The 18908-nt window shown below is 44.1% G+C and overlaps 2 protein-coding genes across 2 annotated transcripts; both read right to left on the bottom strand.

Annotated features, from left to right (window-relative positions):
* Window positions 1-6211: 6211 nt before the first annotated feature.
* Window positions 6212-7315, bottom strand: LOC125515970. The gene has a single exon (XM_048681447.1). It carries the CDS (start codon window positions 7313-7315, stop codon window positions 6212-6214), a length of 1104 nt encoding a protein of 367 aa, XP_048537404.1.
* A 2461-nt stretch (window positions 7316-9776) lies between these two features.
* Window positions 9777-11080, bottom strand: LOC125515971. Its single transcript, XM_048681448.1, has one exon. The coding sequence runs from the start codon at window positions 10922-10924 to the stop codon at window positions 10166-10168; it is 759 nt and encodes a 252-aa protein (XP_048537405.1). The 5' UTR covers window positions 10925-11080; the 3' UTR covers window positions 9777-10165.
* Window positions 11081-18908: the final 7828 nt, after the last annotated feature.

The following is an 18908-nucleotide window of genomic DNA, read 5'->3' as shown; positions in this document are numbered from 1 at the left end:
ATATTCCATATCCACCCACATGTAAGGAGACTATCCAAACTGCTGATGGCACCTCACAACCCATTAAAGGCATTGGCACAATACAATGCACACCATCTATTAAACTTTCATCTGTTTTGCATGTTCCTGCCTTTCCAGTCAATCTTATGTCAATGAGTGCTTTGGTTGACGATGTGGATTGTCGAGTAATAGTTGACCGCTATTTATGTCTAATTCAGGAGAGGCAAACGGGGAAGAGGCTTGGGACTGGAACCAGGCGTAATGGGCTATGGTACATGGATCGCAAGGTGCCAAATAATGCGGTGTCTACGATGTTAGCAACAATGATGGGAGAAAAGGAAACAAAGGTAATGCTTCACCATTGTAGAATGGGACATATGTCTTTTGAGAAGATGAGTAAAGTCTTTCCCGATGTAATGTGTGGGGTGGATAAGAACAAGCTTGTGTGTGATGCATGTGAGTTTGCTAAACACACAAGGACATCTTATGTGAGTAAGGGTCTTAGGAGTATTTCCCCTTTTATGCTTGTTCACTCAGATGTGTGGACATGTCCTGTTATCTCTCTAAGTGGAATGAAGTACTTTGTTACATTCATTGATTGCTATACTCGTATGACATGGGTGTATCTTATGAAGCATAAGGATGAGGTTTTTAAATGCTTTCAGTATTTCTATGCTTATGTGAAAAATCAGTTCAATACACAGATACAGATGATCAGGACAGATAATGGGACAGAGTATGTGAATAAGGAGTTTGTCACATTCCTATCAAGTCAAGGTATATTGCACCAAACATCTTGTCCGGGTACACCACCTCAAAACGGAGTAGCTGAGAGGAAGAATCGCCATATTTTGGAGGTTGCTCGGTCACTAATGTATACAATGAACGTGCCAAAATTCTTGTGGAGTGAGGCTGTAATGACAGCTACATTCCTCATCAACCGGATGCCGTCAAGGGTGATTGGAATGAAGTCGCCATGTGAGATGTTACTAGGTGAGAACAAATTCTTAGTTCCTCCTAAGGTATTTGGATGCACCTGCTTTGTCCGGGATCATAGACCCTCAGTGGGAAAATTGGATCCACGAGCAGTAAAGTGCATCTTCATAGGTTACCCATCTGGTCAGAAGGGATACAAGTGTTGGAGTCCCAGCGAGCGGAGAACATTTGTGAGCATGGATGTGACATTCAGGGAGTCTGAACCGTTTTATGGAGAAAAAACGGATCTCAGCTCGTTATTTGACTTCGACTCTCCTAGCATGAGTGGTGCTAGTCGAGAGGGCGGGAGTGAACCACCAAGGACAAAGGAAGATGAACCACCGAGAGTTGTGGTTAGTTCAATTCCATGTCATGCAAGGGAAGAGAGATGGAGAAAGCCAAATGAGGAAGAAAATCTAAGGGTGTATACCAGGAGGCAACCTATGACTGAAGAGAAATGGAGAAAGCCAAATGAGGAAGAAAATTTAAGGGTCTATACCAGGAGGCAACTACAAGATGAGCAGCAACAACAACAATCTCCAATAGCAAGTGACACACATGTGCAGGGGGAGCAACAGGCTCCAACAAGTGTTGAAATTGTTGAATTGTCTGATGGTGAGACATGTGCCACTCCAACTCCATCTAATGTAAACGATTCAATGAACTTGCCTATTGCCTGGAGGAAAGGAACCCGAGTTGGAGCTGGAAAACCTCCAGAGAGGTATGGTTTTGAGCATGACATAGCTAATTACGTATCATATACATCTCTGTCTCCGAGATACAAAGCATTCATTGCATCATTGCAATCTGTGGTGACTCCAAGAGATTGGAAAATGGCAAAGCAGGATCCAAAGTGGTACGAGGCAATGTTGGAGGAAATGAGAGCACTTGAAAAGAACAAGACATGGGATATTATACCTCTTCCAGCAGGAAAACGACCGGTTAGCTGTAAATGGGTGTATACTGTGAAGCAGACTCCTGAAGGAAGGGTAGAAAGATACAAGGCAAGGTTAGTGGCTAGGGGCTATAGTCAGACATACGGGATTGATTATGATGAGACTTTTGCACCTGTCGCAAAGATGGGCACAGTGAGAACCTTAATTTCTTGTGCCACTAACTTTGGTTGGGCTTTGCATCAGTTAGATGTAAAGAATGCATTCCTGCATGGTTATTTACATGAGGAAGTTTACATGGAGATTCCACCTGGTTTCTCAAAGCCCGAGACATCAAGAAAGGTATGCAAGTTAAGGAAGTCTTTGTATGGCCTCAAACAGTCTCCACGAGCATGGTTTGATAGATTCAGACGTGCTGTGTGCAATATGGGATATAAACAGTGCAATGGGGATCATACAGTATTCTACCGGCACTCAAATTGTCAGATTACAATCCTTGCGGTGTATGTGGATGATATTATAATCACCGGAGATGATGATGTGGAAATATCACGACTGAAGAAGAGCCTGAGCAAGGAGTTTGAGGTAAAGGATTTAGGCCAACTGAAGTACTTTCTTGGTATAGAAATTGCTAGATCCCCTAAAGGAATTGTTCTGTCACAACGGAAGTATGCTCTCGACTTGCTTAGTGATCAGGCATGCTTGGGTGTAGGCCTGCTTCAACACCTATTGACCAGAATCATAAGTTATGTGCTGAATCTGGGGAACCAGTGGATAAGGAGAAGTACCAGAGACTTATTGGAAGGCTCATCTACCTATGTCATACACGACCCGATATCTCATATGCAGTGAGTGTGGTGAGCAGATACATGCATGATCCTAGGAGTGGACACTTAGAGGCTGTCTATCGAATCCTCCGATATCTGAAGGGTAATCCAGGAAGGGGGCTATGGTTTAAGAAGAATGGGCATCTTAATATAGATGGATACTGTGATGCAGACTGGGGAAGTTGTTTGGATGACAGAAGATCAACTTCTGGTTATTGTGTGTTTGTTGGGGGAAACTTGGTGTCATGGCGAAGTAAGAAGCAGCCAGTGGTGTCCAAATCAACAGCTGAAGCTGAATATAGAGCTATTTCACAAGGCTTGAGTGAGATGTTATGGGTAAGAAATCTTCTCTCTGAGTTAAAGGTAATAAGGAAGGATCCCCTAAGGTTATGGTGTGATAATAAATCAGCTATCAACATTGCTAATAATCCAGTTCAGCATGACAGAACCAAGCATGTCGAGATAGACCGCTTCTTCATCAAGGAGAAGTTAGATGATGGCATAATCAGGATAAGTTATGTGAGCTCTAGAGAACAAGTGGCTGATTGTTTAACTAAGGGTTTAAGTGTCAAGGAGTGTAATTCTGCGTGTGACAAGATGGGAATGATAGATATCTATCACCCATCTTGAGGGGGAGTGTTGGGCTGTATATGTGTGAATCTGGCCCACATGGCCCATGTAAACCAGTATATGTATTGTACAGACTAGAGAGGAAGAGAGTTATCCAGAAATTTCCCAAACCCACCACACTTCAAAAATAGATTATATAAAACAATTAAAGCCTGATCTCTGATAATCCAGAGAACAAAGAGAGGGGGAGGTTCGAGAACTACTAACTCCAGCAACAGCATACTTACATCCATATATCTAAGCCAGGGAACAAATCCTAATACATGAGATTTTCATTTTAGAGCATAAGAAAGTGCACAGCAAATTAGTATATCCCAAGTTCCCAACCAATGGACTCATAGCGTGATAGTTTTTTTTATGTTTGGACAGATTTGAGTGTTTGACAATGGATTATGTCTACTGTGAATTAAAGGCAGGATCTTCTGTTAGACATGCATTGGAATTTAAAATGCATGGCCCAGAGTAGATTATTAGCAACTAAAAAAGGAAAGTAACTCACGCATAGTGCTGTCGGAATTGTCGTGGATGCGTATAGTTGAACAAAAGGACACAACATCGTAATATTTTGATGGTTAAATAGGAAGAGTGGATATTTAGTTAAAGATTCAAGGTATACAGAGGCAACTAAGATAAAATCATATTTCCTGGATTAACATAATCAATTATTAATTTGCCGTGCTCTTATGGAAGATACCTACGGAATAACGGCTTGAACAGCTCAGCTTAACTTATAAAAAGCACCACCTATGTTGCCTGTAGGGCTTTGCTCTCCAACAACACCTCCACTGCCAACATAGAGCTGGCAAGCAAACTATCTTTATCATATTTTGTCTCTGCTGCGTCGATTGCTACAATGAACCGCCACTTGGCGATTCAGAGATACACAGTTGGCTACTCCAAAGAGTGTCAGGTTCATGATTTAAATAAACTGTGTAGACCAATTGAAGCCTAAAAACTTGATCAAGAAAAGAAAAGGGTTAAATTGTCTCCCTGAACCATATCATCATTGGCACTCAAACATATATGAAATGAAATACAGAAAACCGAACTGATAACTCACTGTTGAGTTTATATTTTGCAGCTTAAACCCGCATCCCTGTCCATGTACAAAATAAACAAAAGAGTATGCAGCCTATTCACAAAATAAACAAAAGTATATGGGGAATGGAGTTTAATCAAACACAGACCAAACAGGAATGGTAATTGGCCGAAATCACAATATTAAAAAATTTGGTACACCAACAATCGAAGATCCAGTAAATCATTAATAAAGTGATATATCAAACATAATTAGTTTGAGTGAGTGGATGTCAAATAATACAATTCATGGATGTCAGATACAGAAACTACGAAACCAAAAACAGAGAGTCATGGTTTGATGAATCCTCTCGATGCAATGGACAATACTTAACTTATCCTTATGGGGATGAATAAATCTGAATATTAGGGAATCATAGACTAATAAAAGTGTTTTGTTGTATCTGCAAACTGAAGGCAATGTGTTGGGTCAATTATGAGAGTAAACCAACACTAGTTGGTAAACGGTAACAATAACACAATAAAGAAACGCTATGAAGTATGTATGTGTGTGTATGGATGCACACTTGTGCTGAACAAATTTAAAAAGTTACCACTGAACCTTCTATATGATCCATCAACACGGCCGTAGCTTCAAAAGATAAATAAATCCGCACTGGAAGGATTGGTCTTCAACTCTTCATGATTGAGGACAAACCTGCCATTGACCACCGGATTTTTTGAAAAGAAAATAAACCAGCAAACAATCAGAAATGTGAAAATGAGAATATCAAAGAGAAGATAAGGAAAGAGGATGATCTGTACCAGCCATGGAACAACCATCTCAAATTGCTGCCTGATCTCTGTGTGCTGCCCAGAAAGAGTTAAAATGCCCTTCTCAAATGCTCAGATGCTCTTACTTGACGGGCTGACATTTTGGATGAAGCTATTTCTAACCTGGAGGCGGATGCTGTTATATCTTTTGGTGTGTGGTTCTATCTTATGGGCTAATAGAAAAAAGGGTTATAAGTTGCAAGAAAGGATGCTTCCTGGTCTACTGTTCCTCCGGAATAACTTATGCCCAAGGCCATTGTTAAGTTGTTACTGCATTTAAATCAATCTGCCATGTCATGCAAACAAGTTGACAGCCGACACTATGCCGTTTCTAACTGCTTTTTGTTCTTTGTTCGTCCTATCTTTAAGAGGAGAGCATATGACCCGTTCTTTCATTTTTTAGCTCACTGGCCATCCGCTGGCAATTTCAGGCTTTATACCAAAAAGAGATCTGCAACAATATTGGAAAGCTTGGGTTCCATCCAATCCTAATTCCTTATGCATGAACATATAAGGTAGTACATGAGGACTTGATAAAAAATGTTAGTCACGTATAACACAGGTATTGCGTTCAAGGTTTATTCTACCTATCTATCCATGCCATTAATCCTGCTTCCCTGCCATTGTTTTTCTGATGACTACCTGAGGAGAGATGACTAGACACTTCCCTGCCACTAATCCTGAAATAAGATATAGTGACTAGACATGGGGATCTTAGACTCTTAGTTGCGAAAGAGTGATCATGGCAGTTAGATACAAGATTATCTAATCTTTGGAGGAAAAAAATGAATAAACACTTCTTTAGTTGCACCACCTTTTGTAATCCCTGTCAATCGTGATATTGCAAGCAGCAAAAGTACACCGCTTCTAGTTCTTGAAACATGTGATGTGACCATCTCTGGGCTCAGGTTCAAGAAAATTGCAAAAGGGAACCAACTTCTTTTTATTTCTCTTCATAGTAGTGCCACATATCACAGCAGTTTACATCAAGATTACACAGCAGGTCTTGCATAAAACAAGCAAAACACTTCTTAATTACATCCAGAACACTACAGGAGAAAAGGACAGGATATGCTTGGACACTACACAAGAGCTATAGCAGTGGTGCGTGGTTTGCAGCTCTCCCCTGTGATCATACTTAAGCCCAAACGTGCTCATATGGAGCACGCAACAATCGACGATGCATGTAGGCTCCACTCCGTCGCGCTGCACACAATCGACAAGGCAAAAGTTGCTGTTGCCCATGTACGCGAGAGTGGCCCTTATTGCTGCTAGCCGCCGCTCCGGGACTTTGAGGAACAACTTCTCCTTCGCAATCTTACAATATGGCTGCACAGCACTTTCGCGGCTGCGGGAGGCGACTTCACAGGCACAAATGTACCCGTCTTTACGGAGCCCAACCCATGCGTCTAGCTCGCTGTCATAGTAGCCTTGTCCTTGGAAAGGTAGTGCCCATTCCCCATGCCACCTCCACTCAGAACGCTTGGTGTCAAATGAGAAGGTACCCTTTGGAACATGTTGATAAAGACTGTCGTGTGCAGACATGAATATGGTGTGCCCATCCGGGTGCAGCGCGTAAGAGGAAATTATATCATCCATGGCAAATGGCGGTGGCGATGGCACCCTTTTCCAGGACCAATCCATGGCTGGCCGTGGATCCTCAAGCTCATCGCTTCCCGTGGCTGCCCAAGACATGGCCTCAAAAGAGTGCTGCTCGCCGTCATGGCGAGATGTCAATGCATACAACTTATCACCGGCGGCCACAGAGATGTCAATGCCGCCAAGCAGTGAACGTGGTAGGCTTGGCCCGATGGTGATTCCCGCTATCTCGGTATCATATACGAGGATGGGAGTCTGTGGACAGTGTGGGTTGGTGGCGATGAAGATGCTGTTACCAAAGGCCGTGAAGCTCATGCCAAGATGGCGTACTGGCACAGGAAACCGGAGGACGGGAGGGCCAGGGAACCCTAACCGCATGTCGCTGGTGCAGGTATCTTGCAAAGTGTCGGCATCAACCTTGTAGATGCTGAAGCCCGTGTCCCAATCATCCAGCACCAGGTAGAGGTGCTTCTTCGGCGGACGCCGCGGCCTTTTTCCGGTGCGGTCACCGTCGAGGTGCAAGTGCTGACGCTTAGGCATGCTTCTGCAATGGATCTTCCGGCCCTAAAGATTGATTTTTTTTGTTCTGGTGGTTACGAGGTCGCCAGTACAGGAGAAGAAACGAGCCGGAAGGGCAAGGAGACGACAATGGGGATCCAGATCTATCTATCTAACCTGGCAATGGTGTGTTACTTATAGGTCTTGGAACCCCTCCCCTTATTTATGAAGCGGGGCCTCGGATTGGAGTGACTAATCCAACTCCCGGCCGCGCTCGGATTGCAGATAGAACTCCCGACCTAGACCCCGAGTCGGAGCAGAAGCACGAAATGACTAATCCAACTCCCGGCAATGGGAACCCCCTACAGGACAGCCAGGAGTTACCGGAGTTACCGCGCCGTCGTCGCCGGAGTCGTTGCCGCCGCGCCCGGGGTCGCCGGAATGTTGATGTGGCCGGCGGCGCTCCGGCCCTCCTCTGCTTCCCCTCCTTTCTTTGCGCGTCTGCTTTTTTTTTTCTTTTGAGGGCTACTTTGCGCGTCTGCTATTCTTTCTTCAGACGCCTCCATTGTAAATCTCAAAAAATAAGATAAATTCTCTAAAAGATCCTCAAAAAATAAAGTTCTCAAAAAAATATAAATTCTCAAAAAAAATCTCTAAATTTGCTAAAAAATAAGATAAATTCTCTAAAAGATCCTCAAAAAAGATAAAATTTTCTTTAAATATACTTCGCTAAAACAAATAATTCCTCTGTAAAAATAGTGATCTAAACGCTATTATATTTCTTTAGGGAGGGACTACATATTACCGGCCGAAGCCACCAAGAAAATACATATTAAAAAATGTTACCCAAAATTTATAAAATTTTCATGAATTTTTTAAGAGTTCATGGATTAAAACAATGTTCATGCATTCTAAATAGCTTTCATGATTTTATAAAGTTTATTTTTAAAATGATTTGAATTTAAATATATTCAAATAATAATAATAATAATAATAATACATTCCTACGTTATAAAAAAGAGGTACACCATTTGTTTAAAGTACATGGTTCTTTCAAAATTAAATATTTAAGAAATGCTCGTGAATACTTTAAATTGCAATTTTAAAAATGGTCATGATTTTTCAAAATTGATCCTCTTTTGAAAAATGTTTATCTATTATGAACCAGTATAAGCAAAACCGGAAGAAAAACAAACGAAACTACACCACCCCGCACATGGGGAGGCACGGCACTCAAAATTGATCTCTATTCTCTAGTCGAGTGGCTTGGTGCGCGCGTTGAAGAGAGAAACGAGGAAAGCTCGTCCATGCCTCAAGTTGTAGATTATTGAGTATTGACTGTCCGATTGATATGAATCGACTTTCAGATTCAGTAAAGAAAATGATTAAACTGGTAGATCTCTGAATCTACTGAAGATTCTGAATATGTGCAAGTGCAGATAAACTTGACTTCAGAAGGATGAAAACCAACCTTAGTCTTCACGCAAGAGAAACTTAAGCTATGTGTGCAGACTGAATCTCTGCTGAAGCCACCACAGTGGTTTTAACTTTTTTACAGGGAATATCAGAAGTTCTACTTAAGCATTAAAGGAGAAGGAAAATCTGTGCAGACTGAAACCCAGCTTAAGCAGTCCACAGTCTGTTCTGAAGGAGCCAGAGAGAAAACCTGATCTTACCTTTAGTTCGGAAGGGCCAAATGTTGCGGCTGTTGGTGTTCTGAATCTGACCAAAGAAAGAAATGAGCATCATAGGCTGACCAAAGAAACTGTGATGAAGATATCCATGTGATCTTAAGAGGAGAGGAGATACGCTGGACTCCTCTCATCCACTTGCCATTGAGGATGCCCTCACTGACCGTGATCTTTTCTCCTTTACGCCAAACGTAACAGAGAAGCAGAAATCTCCGAGGGCTCCTACCCACGTCTGACCGCAGCCCGAAAGGAGACATGCTCCACATTATCGATCTGAATCTTAGTCTTTCAGCTTCATTTGGTGTCAAACTAAAGCTGACCTCAGGTCTTGACTCCCCTTTTGTGTTTTGAGAATCAATTCACTAACTGAAGGAAAATTTTCATAGCTTTTCCATTTACACAGCAAAGCTAAGAGAGAGAGAGAGGGAGAGAGATGATCTACCGAAAAGATAATTTATTCTTTATTCTGCTGCAGAGGACAGGATGTGATTTTGCAGTTGTACACTCCGGTGCATAACTGACATGAATCAATCATCAAGACAAAAAGGTATATCATGGCATTATAAATAATACAGACAGAAAAAGAAAATACACTTCAGGTGATATTCCAGTGCAGAATAAAATGCATACATGTCAAGAGGGTATAAAGCTCCACCGCGCCAGCATCACAAAGCACTATCATGGCATTAGGAACAAGTTCACAACAAAACCACCAGAAAGAAATAATATGTTGATTTCAGGTGATGTTCCACCGCATACCAAAGAGCGTAAATGACATACACCAGTCATCACACACAAATGTAAGTGTCCACCACAAGGACATCTCAAAGAAGGGCAAGATTTCTACTATACAGCCCAAAAAGAAAAGAAGAATATCAAATCGCTATCCGTTTTCTAGTTACAAGCTGTGTTCAAACAGAGCACCAGGTCTCCAGCCTTCAGCTTTCATTGCATTGTACCTGTCCATGATGAAATGGAAGGATGAGGACCTGCTGCTGCAGCACACATTCTCGGCGCAGAAGAGCTAAGGCTGCTATTGAGATTTACAGCATGGCTTGAATCATGTGCGGTCATACACAAGTGGACGTACAGAGTTTGCGAGGGCCTTCTATCAGATGACGGAATCTTACTGTGTGCAAAAGTACAATGTAGGATGCTTTCAGACGCTGTAATTCACAGAGAGGTGACTGAGGTAGCCACCCTAGTGCAATGCCCTTTGAAGATCAGATAGCAACCTGCGGAACTCATTCATAATCAGGTAGATAGCGAGCCTGCAGTGGCTTTTTGCTAAGTGACGGAAGGAGTTCATCAACAACCTCAGAAGGCCTCTTATGTCATCTTCATATTCAAATCTATGGCCATCATCGTCCTCGTAGTTCAGTGTATCACGAAGAAACGAACAACGCAGGCCTTCAGATTTCCATCCTTTGTAATGTCCCAAGGAGTTCAGAAGATCTTCTCCACCAGCGGTATCTTTGACTTTCCAGAACAGCTGAAACAATGAGACAAAGTTTCCATATCCTTGATAAGGCTCCATCAGGTCAATATGACTACAGAGTAGGCTGCCATCACACGCGTTCACTCCCTGGGATATGATCCTTAGCCACTCGGTCAGATCAAATGGTAGCTTCTGACCATGAAATACCTCCTCGGTAACCATATGAACAAATTGGCGGTAGTCAAGGTCCCCAACAGCCTCACGGTACTCCACTATCGCGCCCTCGGCTAGACCATCAAACTTGATGGAGTCATCTTGATAGATTTGGAAGTTCTTCGAGGAAAAGTTTCCAGCAAGAGCAAAGTGTTCATGATGGAGCTTGACAACTTTGTTAAATGAACGCATCAAGATCACTCTGCTACGAAGCATAGATAACTTCAGAGTGGTCGGTATCATTATCTCAGCAACCTCTTCGCAGCTCAGGACATCTCTACATCCAGGGAGCTCACAGTACTCGTGCATCTTGTACCTCAAAGAATAATCATACAAACTCTCTGTGTCTTCGATCTCTACCGCACACCTGAGGTACCTGTGATGAGCATCAAAATTCAGCCTCCTTGGAACTCCTAGCTTGTTCCTAGCACTACACTTCAGGACTTTAGAGCCCGTTGACTTGCAGTTCCTGTAACAGTGATAAAGATTGAGTAGAGTCCTTTCGAGGTGCTTTCATATGTGCTAATAAAATGCATGACCACAATAATGTAATGAATAAAAATGTAAGGTAAGGCATACCCCATACTTACAGGGGACTTCTTAGCTGGTGGTGTCATTGTGTTTTCTTGAGAAATCAGTTTTTCAACAATTCCTTTTGGTTCAGTAGCCAATCCAATAGCCTGCCTTCTTTAGAACAGCCCTCGACCCATCCTATTGAGCTCACTTGCTTTTTTCAGAGGAACTGGGAGTTAGTGCAAGAAGATGTTATACAAGCTGTGAAAGAATTCTTTAAGTCAAGGATTATGCCACCAGGTACAAATGATACGGTTATCTGTCTCATCCCCAAGGGGAGTGATCCACAAGGTCTGAAGGTTTATAGACCGACCAGCCTATGCAATGTACTTTACAAGGTGGTGTCAAAATGTCTGGTAAACAAACTAAGGCCTTTTTTGGATGAGATCATCTCAGAGACGCAGAGCGCCTTCATTCCCGGCAGGATGATTACCGATAATGCGACCATTGCCTTCGAGTGCTTCCATAAGATCCAACATAGCAAGAATGGATCGAATACTCACTGTGCGTACAAAATGGATCTTGCCAAAGCTTACGACAGATGTGACTGGAGGTTTCTTGAGGGAGCAATGCACAAACCGGGCTTCTGCCAAACATGGATTGGGTGGATAATGAGCTGTGTCAAATCGGTGTCATATGCTGTCAAGTGGAATGGCCAACTCCTTGAATCCTTTATACCCACAAGAGGGCTTCGGCAGGGTGATCCCCTAAGCTCATATTTGTTTCTTCTGGTAGCAGATGGACTAGTTAGCACCCTCCGTAAGGAGATTGCAGCTAAAAGAATAACTCCCATAAAGGTGGCTAGGGGAAGCCCAGGGATTTCCAACTTGTTGTTTGCTGATGACAGTTTGCTATTTTTTAAAGCTTCACATGGGGAGGCTTTAGTGATAAAGGAGGTTCTCGAAAAGTTCCAATGAGGCACGGGGCAGCTACTGAGTCAAGCGAAGTGTTCCTTACTATTTAGTGAACACTGTCCAGTGCATGTCCAGGAAAGTATTAAGGATACACTAGGGGTAGTGGCATCATCCTTTGAGAGCAAGTACCTTGGCCTCCCAACCCCGGAGGGTAGGATGAAGGGTGAAAAGTTTCAACCTATTATGGAGAGGTTTGTGAAGAGATGCTCGGATTGGAATGAAAGGTACATGTCTCACGCAGCAAAAGAGGTCCACATAATCTCGGTTGCTCAAGCATTACCCACCTACCCAATGAGAATTTTCAAGATGAACAAAAGTTTCTGTGAAAAGTATGAGAAACTTATTAGGGACTTTTGGTGGGGTGATGAAGAGGGACACAGGAAGGTGCACTGGATGTCATGGGAACAAATGGTGAAACCGAAGCGGGGAGGTGGAATTGGTTTCCGTGATATGCTGTCCTTTAACCAGGCTTTGCTTGCGAGGCAAGGATGGAGATTACTCCAGTATCCGAACAGCCTGTGTGCTAGGGTTCTAAAGTCCAAATATTACCCGAATGGGGAGTTACTAGATACAGTCTTTGCGACTAACGCATCGCCGGTATGGAGAGGCATTGAATTTGGTCTGGAACTCCTGAAAGAAGGAGTCATTTAGAGGATCGGTGATGGACGAAAAATTAGGATACAGAGAGACAATTGGATCCCCAGGATTAATGGATTAAAGGCGGCCACATTTATAAGGAATTCACGCCTTCGTTGGGTGAATCAGCTCATCAAACCGGACAGCAATGAATGGAATTCAGAACTCATTCACCAAATCTTCCCTGTTTACGATGCAGAGGCAATCTGTAGGATAAAACTGCCCACCAGGAGGTCTACGGACATCATTGCTTGGCATCATGAAAATACAGGTATTTTCTCTATAAGAAGTGCGTATAAACTGGCCGAGGAAATCAAAGTGAGGGATAAGGCCCAGGCATCTAGCTCTTCAGGCTCAGCAAATAATAGGAGCAGCTGGGACCTGATTTGGAAGTCCAAAATACCCCAGAAAATAAAGATAAATGCTTGGAGAATTGCAACAAATTCTCTGGCCACCATCAAAATTAAAGTCAGGCGCACCTTGGGGAAGATTGCAACTTGTACCATCTGCGGTCAGGAGGATGAAGATGAGTTCCATGCAGTGGTGGCGTGCACAAAAGCTAAAGCTCTCCGGAGTGAGATGAGAAAAGTTTGGGCTTTACCCACAGAGAAAGAATTCAGGTACACAGGGAGGGACTGGCTCCAATGCCTCTTAGCGAAGTGCGATGAAGACACAAGGGAGAAGCTAATGTTACTATTCTGGAGAGCTTGGTTCCTACGCGATGACTGCGTTCATGGAGAAGGAAAAGCAAGAGTTTCTGTATCGGTTCACTTCTTATATGTTCATGCATAAGGAATTAGGATTGGATGGAACCCAAGCTTTCCAATATTGTTGCAGATCTCTTTTTGGTATAAAGCCTGAAATTGCCAGCGGATGGCCAGTGAGCTAAAAAATGAAAGAACGGGTCATATGCTCTCCTCTTAAAGATAGGACGAACAAAGAACAAAAAGCAGTTAGAAACGGCATAGTGTCGGCTGTCAAGTTGTTTGCATGACATGGCAGATTGGCCCTTGTTGCTGCCAGCCGCCGCTCCGGGACTTTGAGGAACAACTTCTCCTTCGCAATCTTACAATATGGCTGCACAGCACTTTCGCGGCTGCGGGAGGCGACTTCACAGGCACAAATGTACCCGTCTTTATGGAGCCCAATCCATGCGCCTAGCTCGCTGTCGTAGTAGCCTTGCCCTTGGAAAGGCAGAGCCCATTCCCCACGCCACCTCCACTCAGAACGCTTGGTGTCGAATGAGAAGGTACCCTTTGGAACATGTTGATAAAGACTGTCGTGTGCAGACATGAATATGGTGTGCCCGTCCGGGTGCAGCACGTAAGAGGAAATTATATCATCCATGGCAAATGGCGGTGGCGATGGCACCCTTTTCCAGGACCAATCCATGGCTGGCCGTGGATCCTCAAGCTCATCGCTTCCCATGGCTGCCCATGACATGGCCTCAAAAGAGTGCTGCTCGCCGTCATGGCGAGATGTCAATGCATACAACTTATCACCGGTGGCCACAGAGATGTCAATGCCACCAAGCAGTGAACGTGGCAGGCTTGGCCCGATGGTGATTCCCGCTATCTCGGTGTCATATACGAGGATGGGAGTCTGTGGACAGTGTGGGTTGGTGGCGATGAAGATGCTGTGACCAAAGGCCGTGAAGCTCATGCCAAGATGGCATACTGGCACGGGAAACCGGAGGACGGGAGGGTCAGGGAACCCAAACTGCACATCGCTGGTGCAGGTAGTATCTTGCAAAGTGTCGGCATCAACCTTGTAGATGCTGAAGCCCGTGTCCCAATCATCCAGCACTAGGTAGAGGTGCTTCTTCGGCGCACGCCGCGGCCTTTTCCCGGTGAGGTCGCCGTCGAGGTGCGAGTGTTGACGCTTGGACATGTCTCCTCGACTCCTCCTATCAATCTTCCCGCACTAATAACTGGATATAAAGATTGAATTTTTGATTCTGATGGAGGTTACGAGGTTGCCAGTAGAGGAGAAGAAATTTATAGATAAACGGAAGGGCAAGGAGGAGGCGACAGATCTAACATGACTCCCAGCCGGGCTCGGATTGCAAATAGGCAATGGCAGAGTGCCTAGCTAGACCCCGAGTCGGAGCAGAACCACCATGACGAGCGCACTACTCCACAAGAGAGCCTCACCGGAGTTGCCGTGCCATGGTCGCCGGAGTCGTCGCCGCCGCTCTCGTGCTCCACGCGCCCGTGGACTGCTTGAGTTGCCGGGCCGCCCGTATGGCTAGAAATAAGGCAGTTGAGACGCGCCGCCCCTCCGTGGTCGCCGAAATCTTGGTGTGGCCGCCGCCCTCTGCTTCCCTTCTTTCTTTCTTTTTTGTTTTGTTTTGCACTCGGTTCGGCCCATTCCGGGGTATAGCTTGCCTAGGCGCATACATGGGCCCATTCCGGGGTTGAGCCAGATTTTTTTTGTAAATTCTCTCGAATGTCTCAAAAAAAAGATAAATTCTCTCAAAAACAATTTCTCTAAAACAAGTAGTACATACTCCCTGCGTCCCATAATATAAGAGCGTTTTTTTACACAAGACGGAGGGAGTATTAAACAATGTTCCCAAAACTTTAGAGAATGTTCATGAATTTTTAAAGAGATCACAGACTAAAACATTGTTCATGCATTTTAAATAGCTTTCATGATTTTCCTGAAGTTCTTTTTTTAATGCTTTGAATTTTAAATACATTCCAAAAAATAATGAAAACAATAATATAGATAGGAGAAAGCAAGAAGACAAACTAGAACAGGAGAGGGATACAAAAGGACAACAAAACGCACAAACAGCTAAAAGCTCCAGGAAAAAACATATCTGTTAACAAAATCGCACAATCAGCTAAGTGCATCTCTAGCCAGTCCCCTATAAGTTAATAAAGTAAAACCCTTAGTAGAGTATATATATACTCTACTGTTTTTTTGCCGTTTCTAGCCGATTCCCTAAACTTAACGGAGTAAACTTCAATTTGATCAAATTCAAACCAATTTGAACCACATTCAAACATATACATAGATAGTTTTGCAGAACCAAATATAAAACACAAATTTAAACTAAATTAAGCTTAACTAAAGTACTTTCGATCGAATGTGAGGTTGAGCCAATCCTTCCTCGTCAGGTACGGTGTGTCGTGATTTGGGTCCGTGCTGGTGTCGTCGTCTTCGTCGCCGGGGAAGACACTCCTCCACTCTTCGACTTTGATCTCCTCGTCCTTGCTGCCCTTCGCACCGTCGTCCTCGCCGCCTTCGACCTTGTCGGAGGAGATAACGATAATCTCGCCACTACCATTGGCAAAGATCATCCGCTCTGCCTCCACAAGCTTCAGGTGCTGCCGGCAGAGCTCTTGCATGTACGCCCTGTCGGCGGCCTCGGCCTCGAGGCGCTCCCTCGCCTCGCAGCCCTCCCGTGCCATAGCCGAGCTCACCACCCCCGGCTCCTCCGTGACGAGGTGGACCGGAGCCGTGCCGAAGTGGAAGTTGAGTCGGGCCGCCGCGCTGTGGTAGCGGACCTACCAGCGGTCGTACTCCTTGGCCGCGAGCTCGGGCGTATGGAAGCTCCCGAGCCGCCACTGGGTGTGGGTCTCCTGATCCATGATTTTGGCCACACACGTCCCCCACTGTCCCTGCCGGACCACGAGGTAGGTCCTCGTCGGTGGCCGGGGCAGAGGGAGGACAGGGAAATTAAGGAGCAGATCGAGAGCACTTTGTTTATCTCCTGAAAACTCAAACTAGCCCCAGTCCACCATATGACAAGAGCGCGATCACTGTAAGAACAGAAGCTACAGCAGGAGCTGAGAGGAGCCCAATATATCCAAATAGAAAGTGCCAATCTCCAGCCTCACGTTGAGGAATGAAGTGAGACTGGCAGAAAATTCAGACATACCAGTAGAGAACCCTCAACACAATATTGCCATTCTCGACAGCGAAAAAACTTAATCAGATAATTGTTGGAGGCGCTTTGCACCAGCTTAAAAAACATATGGGCATCACACCGATGGAGGGTGAAATCATAGGGTGCCCAATCCAATCTAGAACTTTACTCCATAAAATGCACGATACAGCGCAACCCACCAGAAGGTGGTCAGTATCCTCCAGCGAATTGCCACAAAGAACACATTCCACGTTATGTGGGAGGCCACGCCTCGCGAGACGATCGACGATCCAGATCCTTTTCCGGATAACTAGCCAGATAAATATTTTGCAACAAAGGGGATCCCACGTCTTCCAGATTGCATTTGCAAAGGCACATAAAGGAACTCCTTGGGAGAAAGCTCGGTATGCTGATTTGGAAGTTAAGTGACCGGAAGGTTCTAACCTCCAACTCCAACAATTCTCCTGAGATGGATCAAGTTGGATTAACCCTGATGACATCCCAAATATTAAGCAATTGAATAATTTTTTTAATGGTGAACTTAATCTTGATGTCTCTCAACCAACGGCCATCAGTAAGGCCATCAGCCACCTTGGGCGTGGATTTGATATTGTTTGGGACCGAAGCGACAAGATCCAAATGCCTCCAAGGTTTATCAGGTTCAATCCTAGCAATCCACGCCCGGCGAAGCTTCATTGCAGAACTAATGCCAGTAAGGTTAATGACCCCAAGGCCCCCATTTTGCAGGGCAGTGCCCTTCAACAATTTCAGAGCCCTTCCAAAGGAAGGCCCTGCAAATCTTGTCAATTTTCTTGAACACCCAAGGAGGAGGATCAAGAGAAATCAGATTGAAGATTTATATGCGGGTTAGGACAGACTTGACCAACACAGGATGACCACTCTGCGTTAACATTGCAGATTACCATGATGCAAGACGCGACCTTATGATGTCCAATAATCTTTGAACGTCCTCTTTACTAGCCCTTTTGCAGTTCAGTGAGCGAGCCTACAGCTGAGCATATTGCAACAGAATGTGGCTAGATAATCATCACATAGGATGGGTGAGATTGAACTTTTGGATAATTTAAGACTCGGTCCCGAAGCCCCTTTAAGGATTTCCATCAAAGAGTTCACTGTGCGATGCGGTAAACGTCTTAGCTTTCCTGGCCAGACGTGTTGCGTGTTAAATAGCTGGGTTGCGAGCCCGGATACGCGTACAGGTTGTTGGGATACATCTCTTGGAGAGAAAGAATACTAGAGATAAGAAAGATAAAGATTACATATTATTCTAGCTAACTAACTACTCCACGGGATGATCTTATACCGGCGCAACTCCTTGACATACACGCAATATCTCATGTTTGACACCCTCCCTTAATCACAACTTCGTCAAGTTGAGATTATGATTGAAGTCTTCAAAGCTTCTTGTGGGTAGAGCTTTAGTGAAACCATCCGCAACTTGGTCTTGAGAGTGAATAAACCGAATATCCAAAAGTTTATTTGCAACTCTTTCTCGAACAAAGTGAAAATCTATCTCAATGTGTTTAGTTCTAGCATGAAAGACTGGATTTGCTGATAAATAGGTAGCACCTAAATTATCACACCAAAAACAAGGAGCTCTAGTGCTTTTCATACCTAGTTCCTTTAAAATTGACTGCACCCATATGATCTCTGCTGTTGCATTTGCCAATGCTTTGTATTCTGCCTCTGTACTAGATCTTGAAACTGTGGCTTGCTTCCTGGTACTCCAAGATATCAGATTTGGTCCAAAGAAAACTGCAAAGCCACCTGTTGAACGTCTGTCATCTAGACAACCAGCCCAATCAGAGTCAGAGAAGGCACTGATAAGTGTAGAAGATGACTTGCTGAAATTTAGGCCAACATTCAGCGTATTTTTCACATATCTTACTATACGCTTTGCAGCAGTCATATGAACAGTGGTAGGTGCATGAACAAACTGACACACTTTGTTAACAGCAAAGGAAATGTCTGGTCTAGTCAGTGTTAGGTATTGAAGTGCACCTACCAAACTTCTGTACTTTGTACCATTTTCTGAACTCAAGGGCTCTCCTTCAACAAGAGATAATTTTTCTGTGCTGGATAAAGGAGTGGGCGCAGGCTTACAACTTTGTAAACCAGCCTTTTTTACCAAGTCTGTTGCATATTTTTCTTGAGAGAGGTGAAGACCATCCTTGTGTTGCTTTACCTCAATACCAAGAAAATAATGCAGATCTCCTAGATCCTTGAGGGCAAATTCTGTACTCAAATCTTTCAACAGTGCAGTTATAGCTTC

This window comes from Triticum urartu, chromosome 6 (assembly GCF_003073215.2).
Source record: "Triticum urartu cultivar G1812 chromosome 6, Tu2.1, whole genome shotgun sequence".
NCBI lineage: Eukaryota > Viridiplantae > Streptophyta > Magnoliopsida > Poales > Poaceae > Triticum > Triticum urartu.
Note: the sequence above shows the minus strand (reverse complement) of the source record. Positions and strands in the feature narration are given on the sequence as shown.

What these genes read in the sequence shown, in the direction of transcription:
- LOC125515970 (XM_048681447.1), bottom strand. Translation starts at nt 7,315, where the DNA reads ATGCCTAAGCGTCAGCACTTGCACCTCGACGGTGACCGCACCGGAAAA.
- LOC125515971 (XM_048681448.1), bottom strand. Translation starts at nt 10,924, where the DNA reads ATGCACGAGTACTGTGAGCTCCCTGGATGTAGAGATGTCCTGAGCTGC.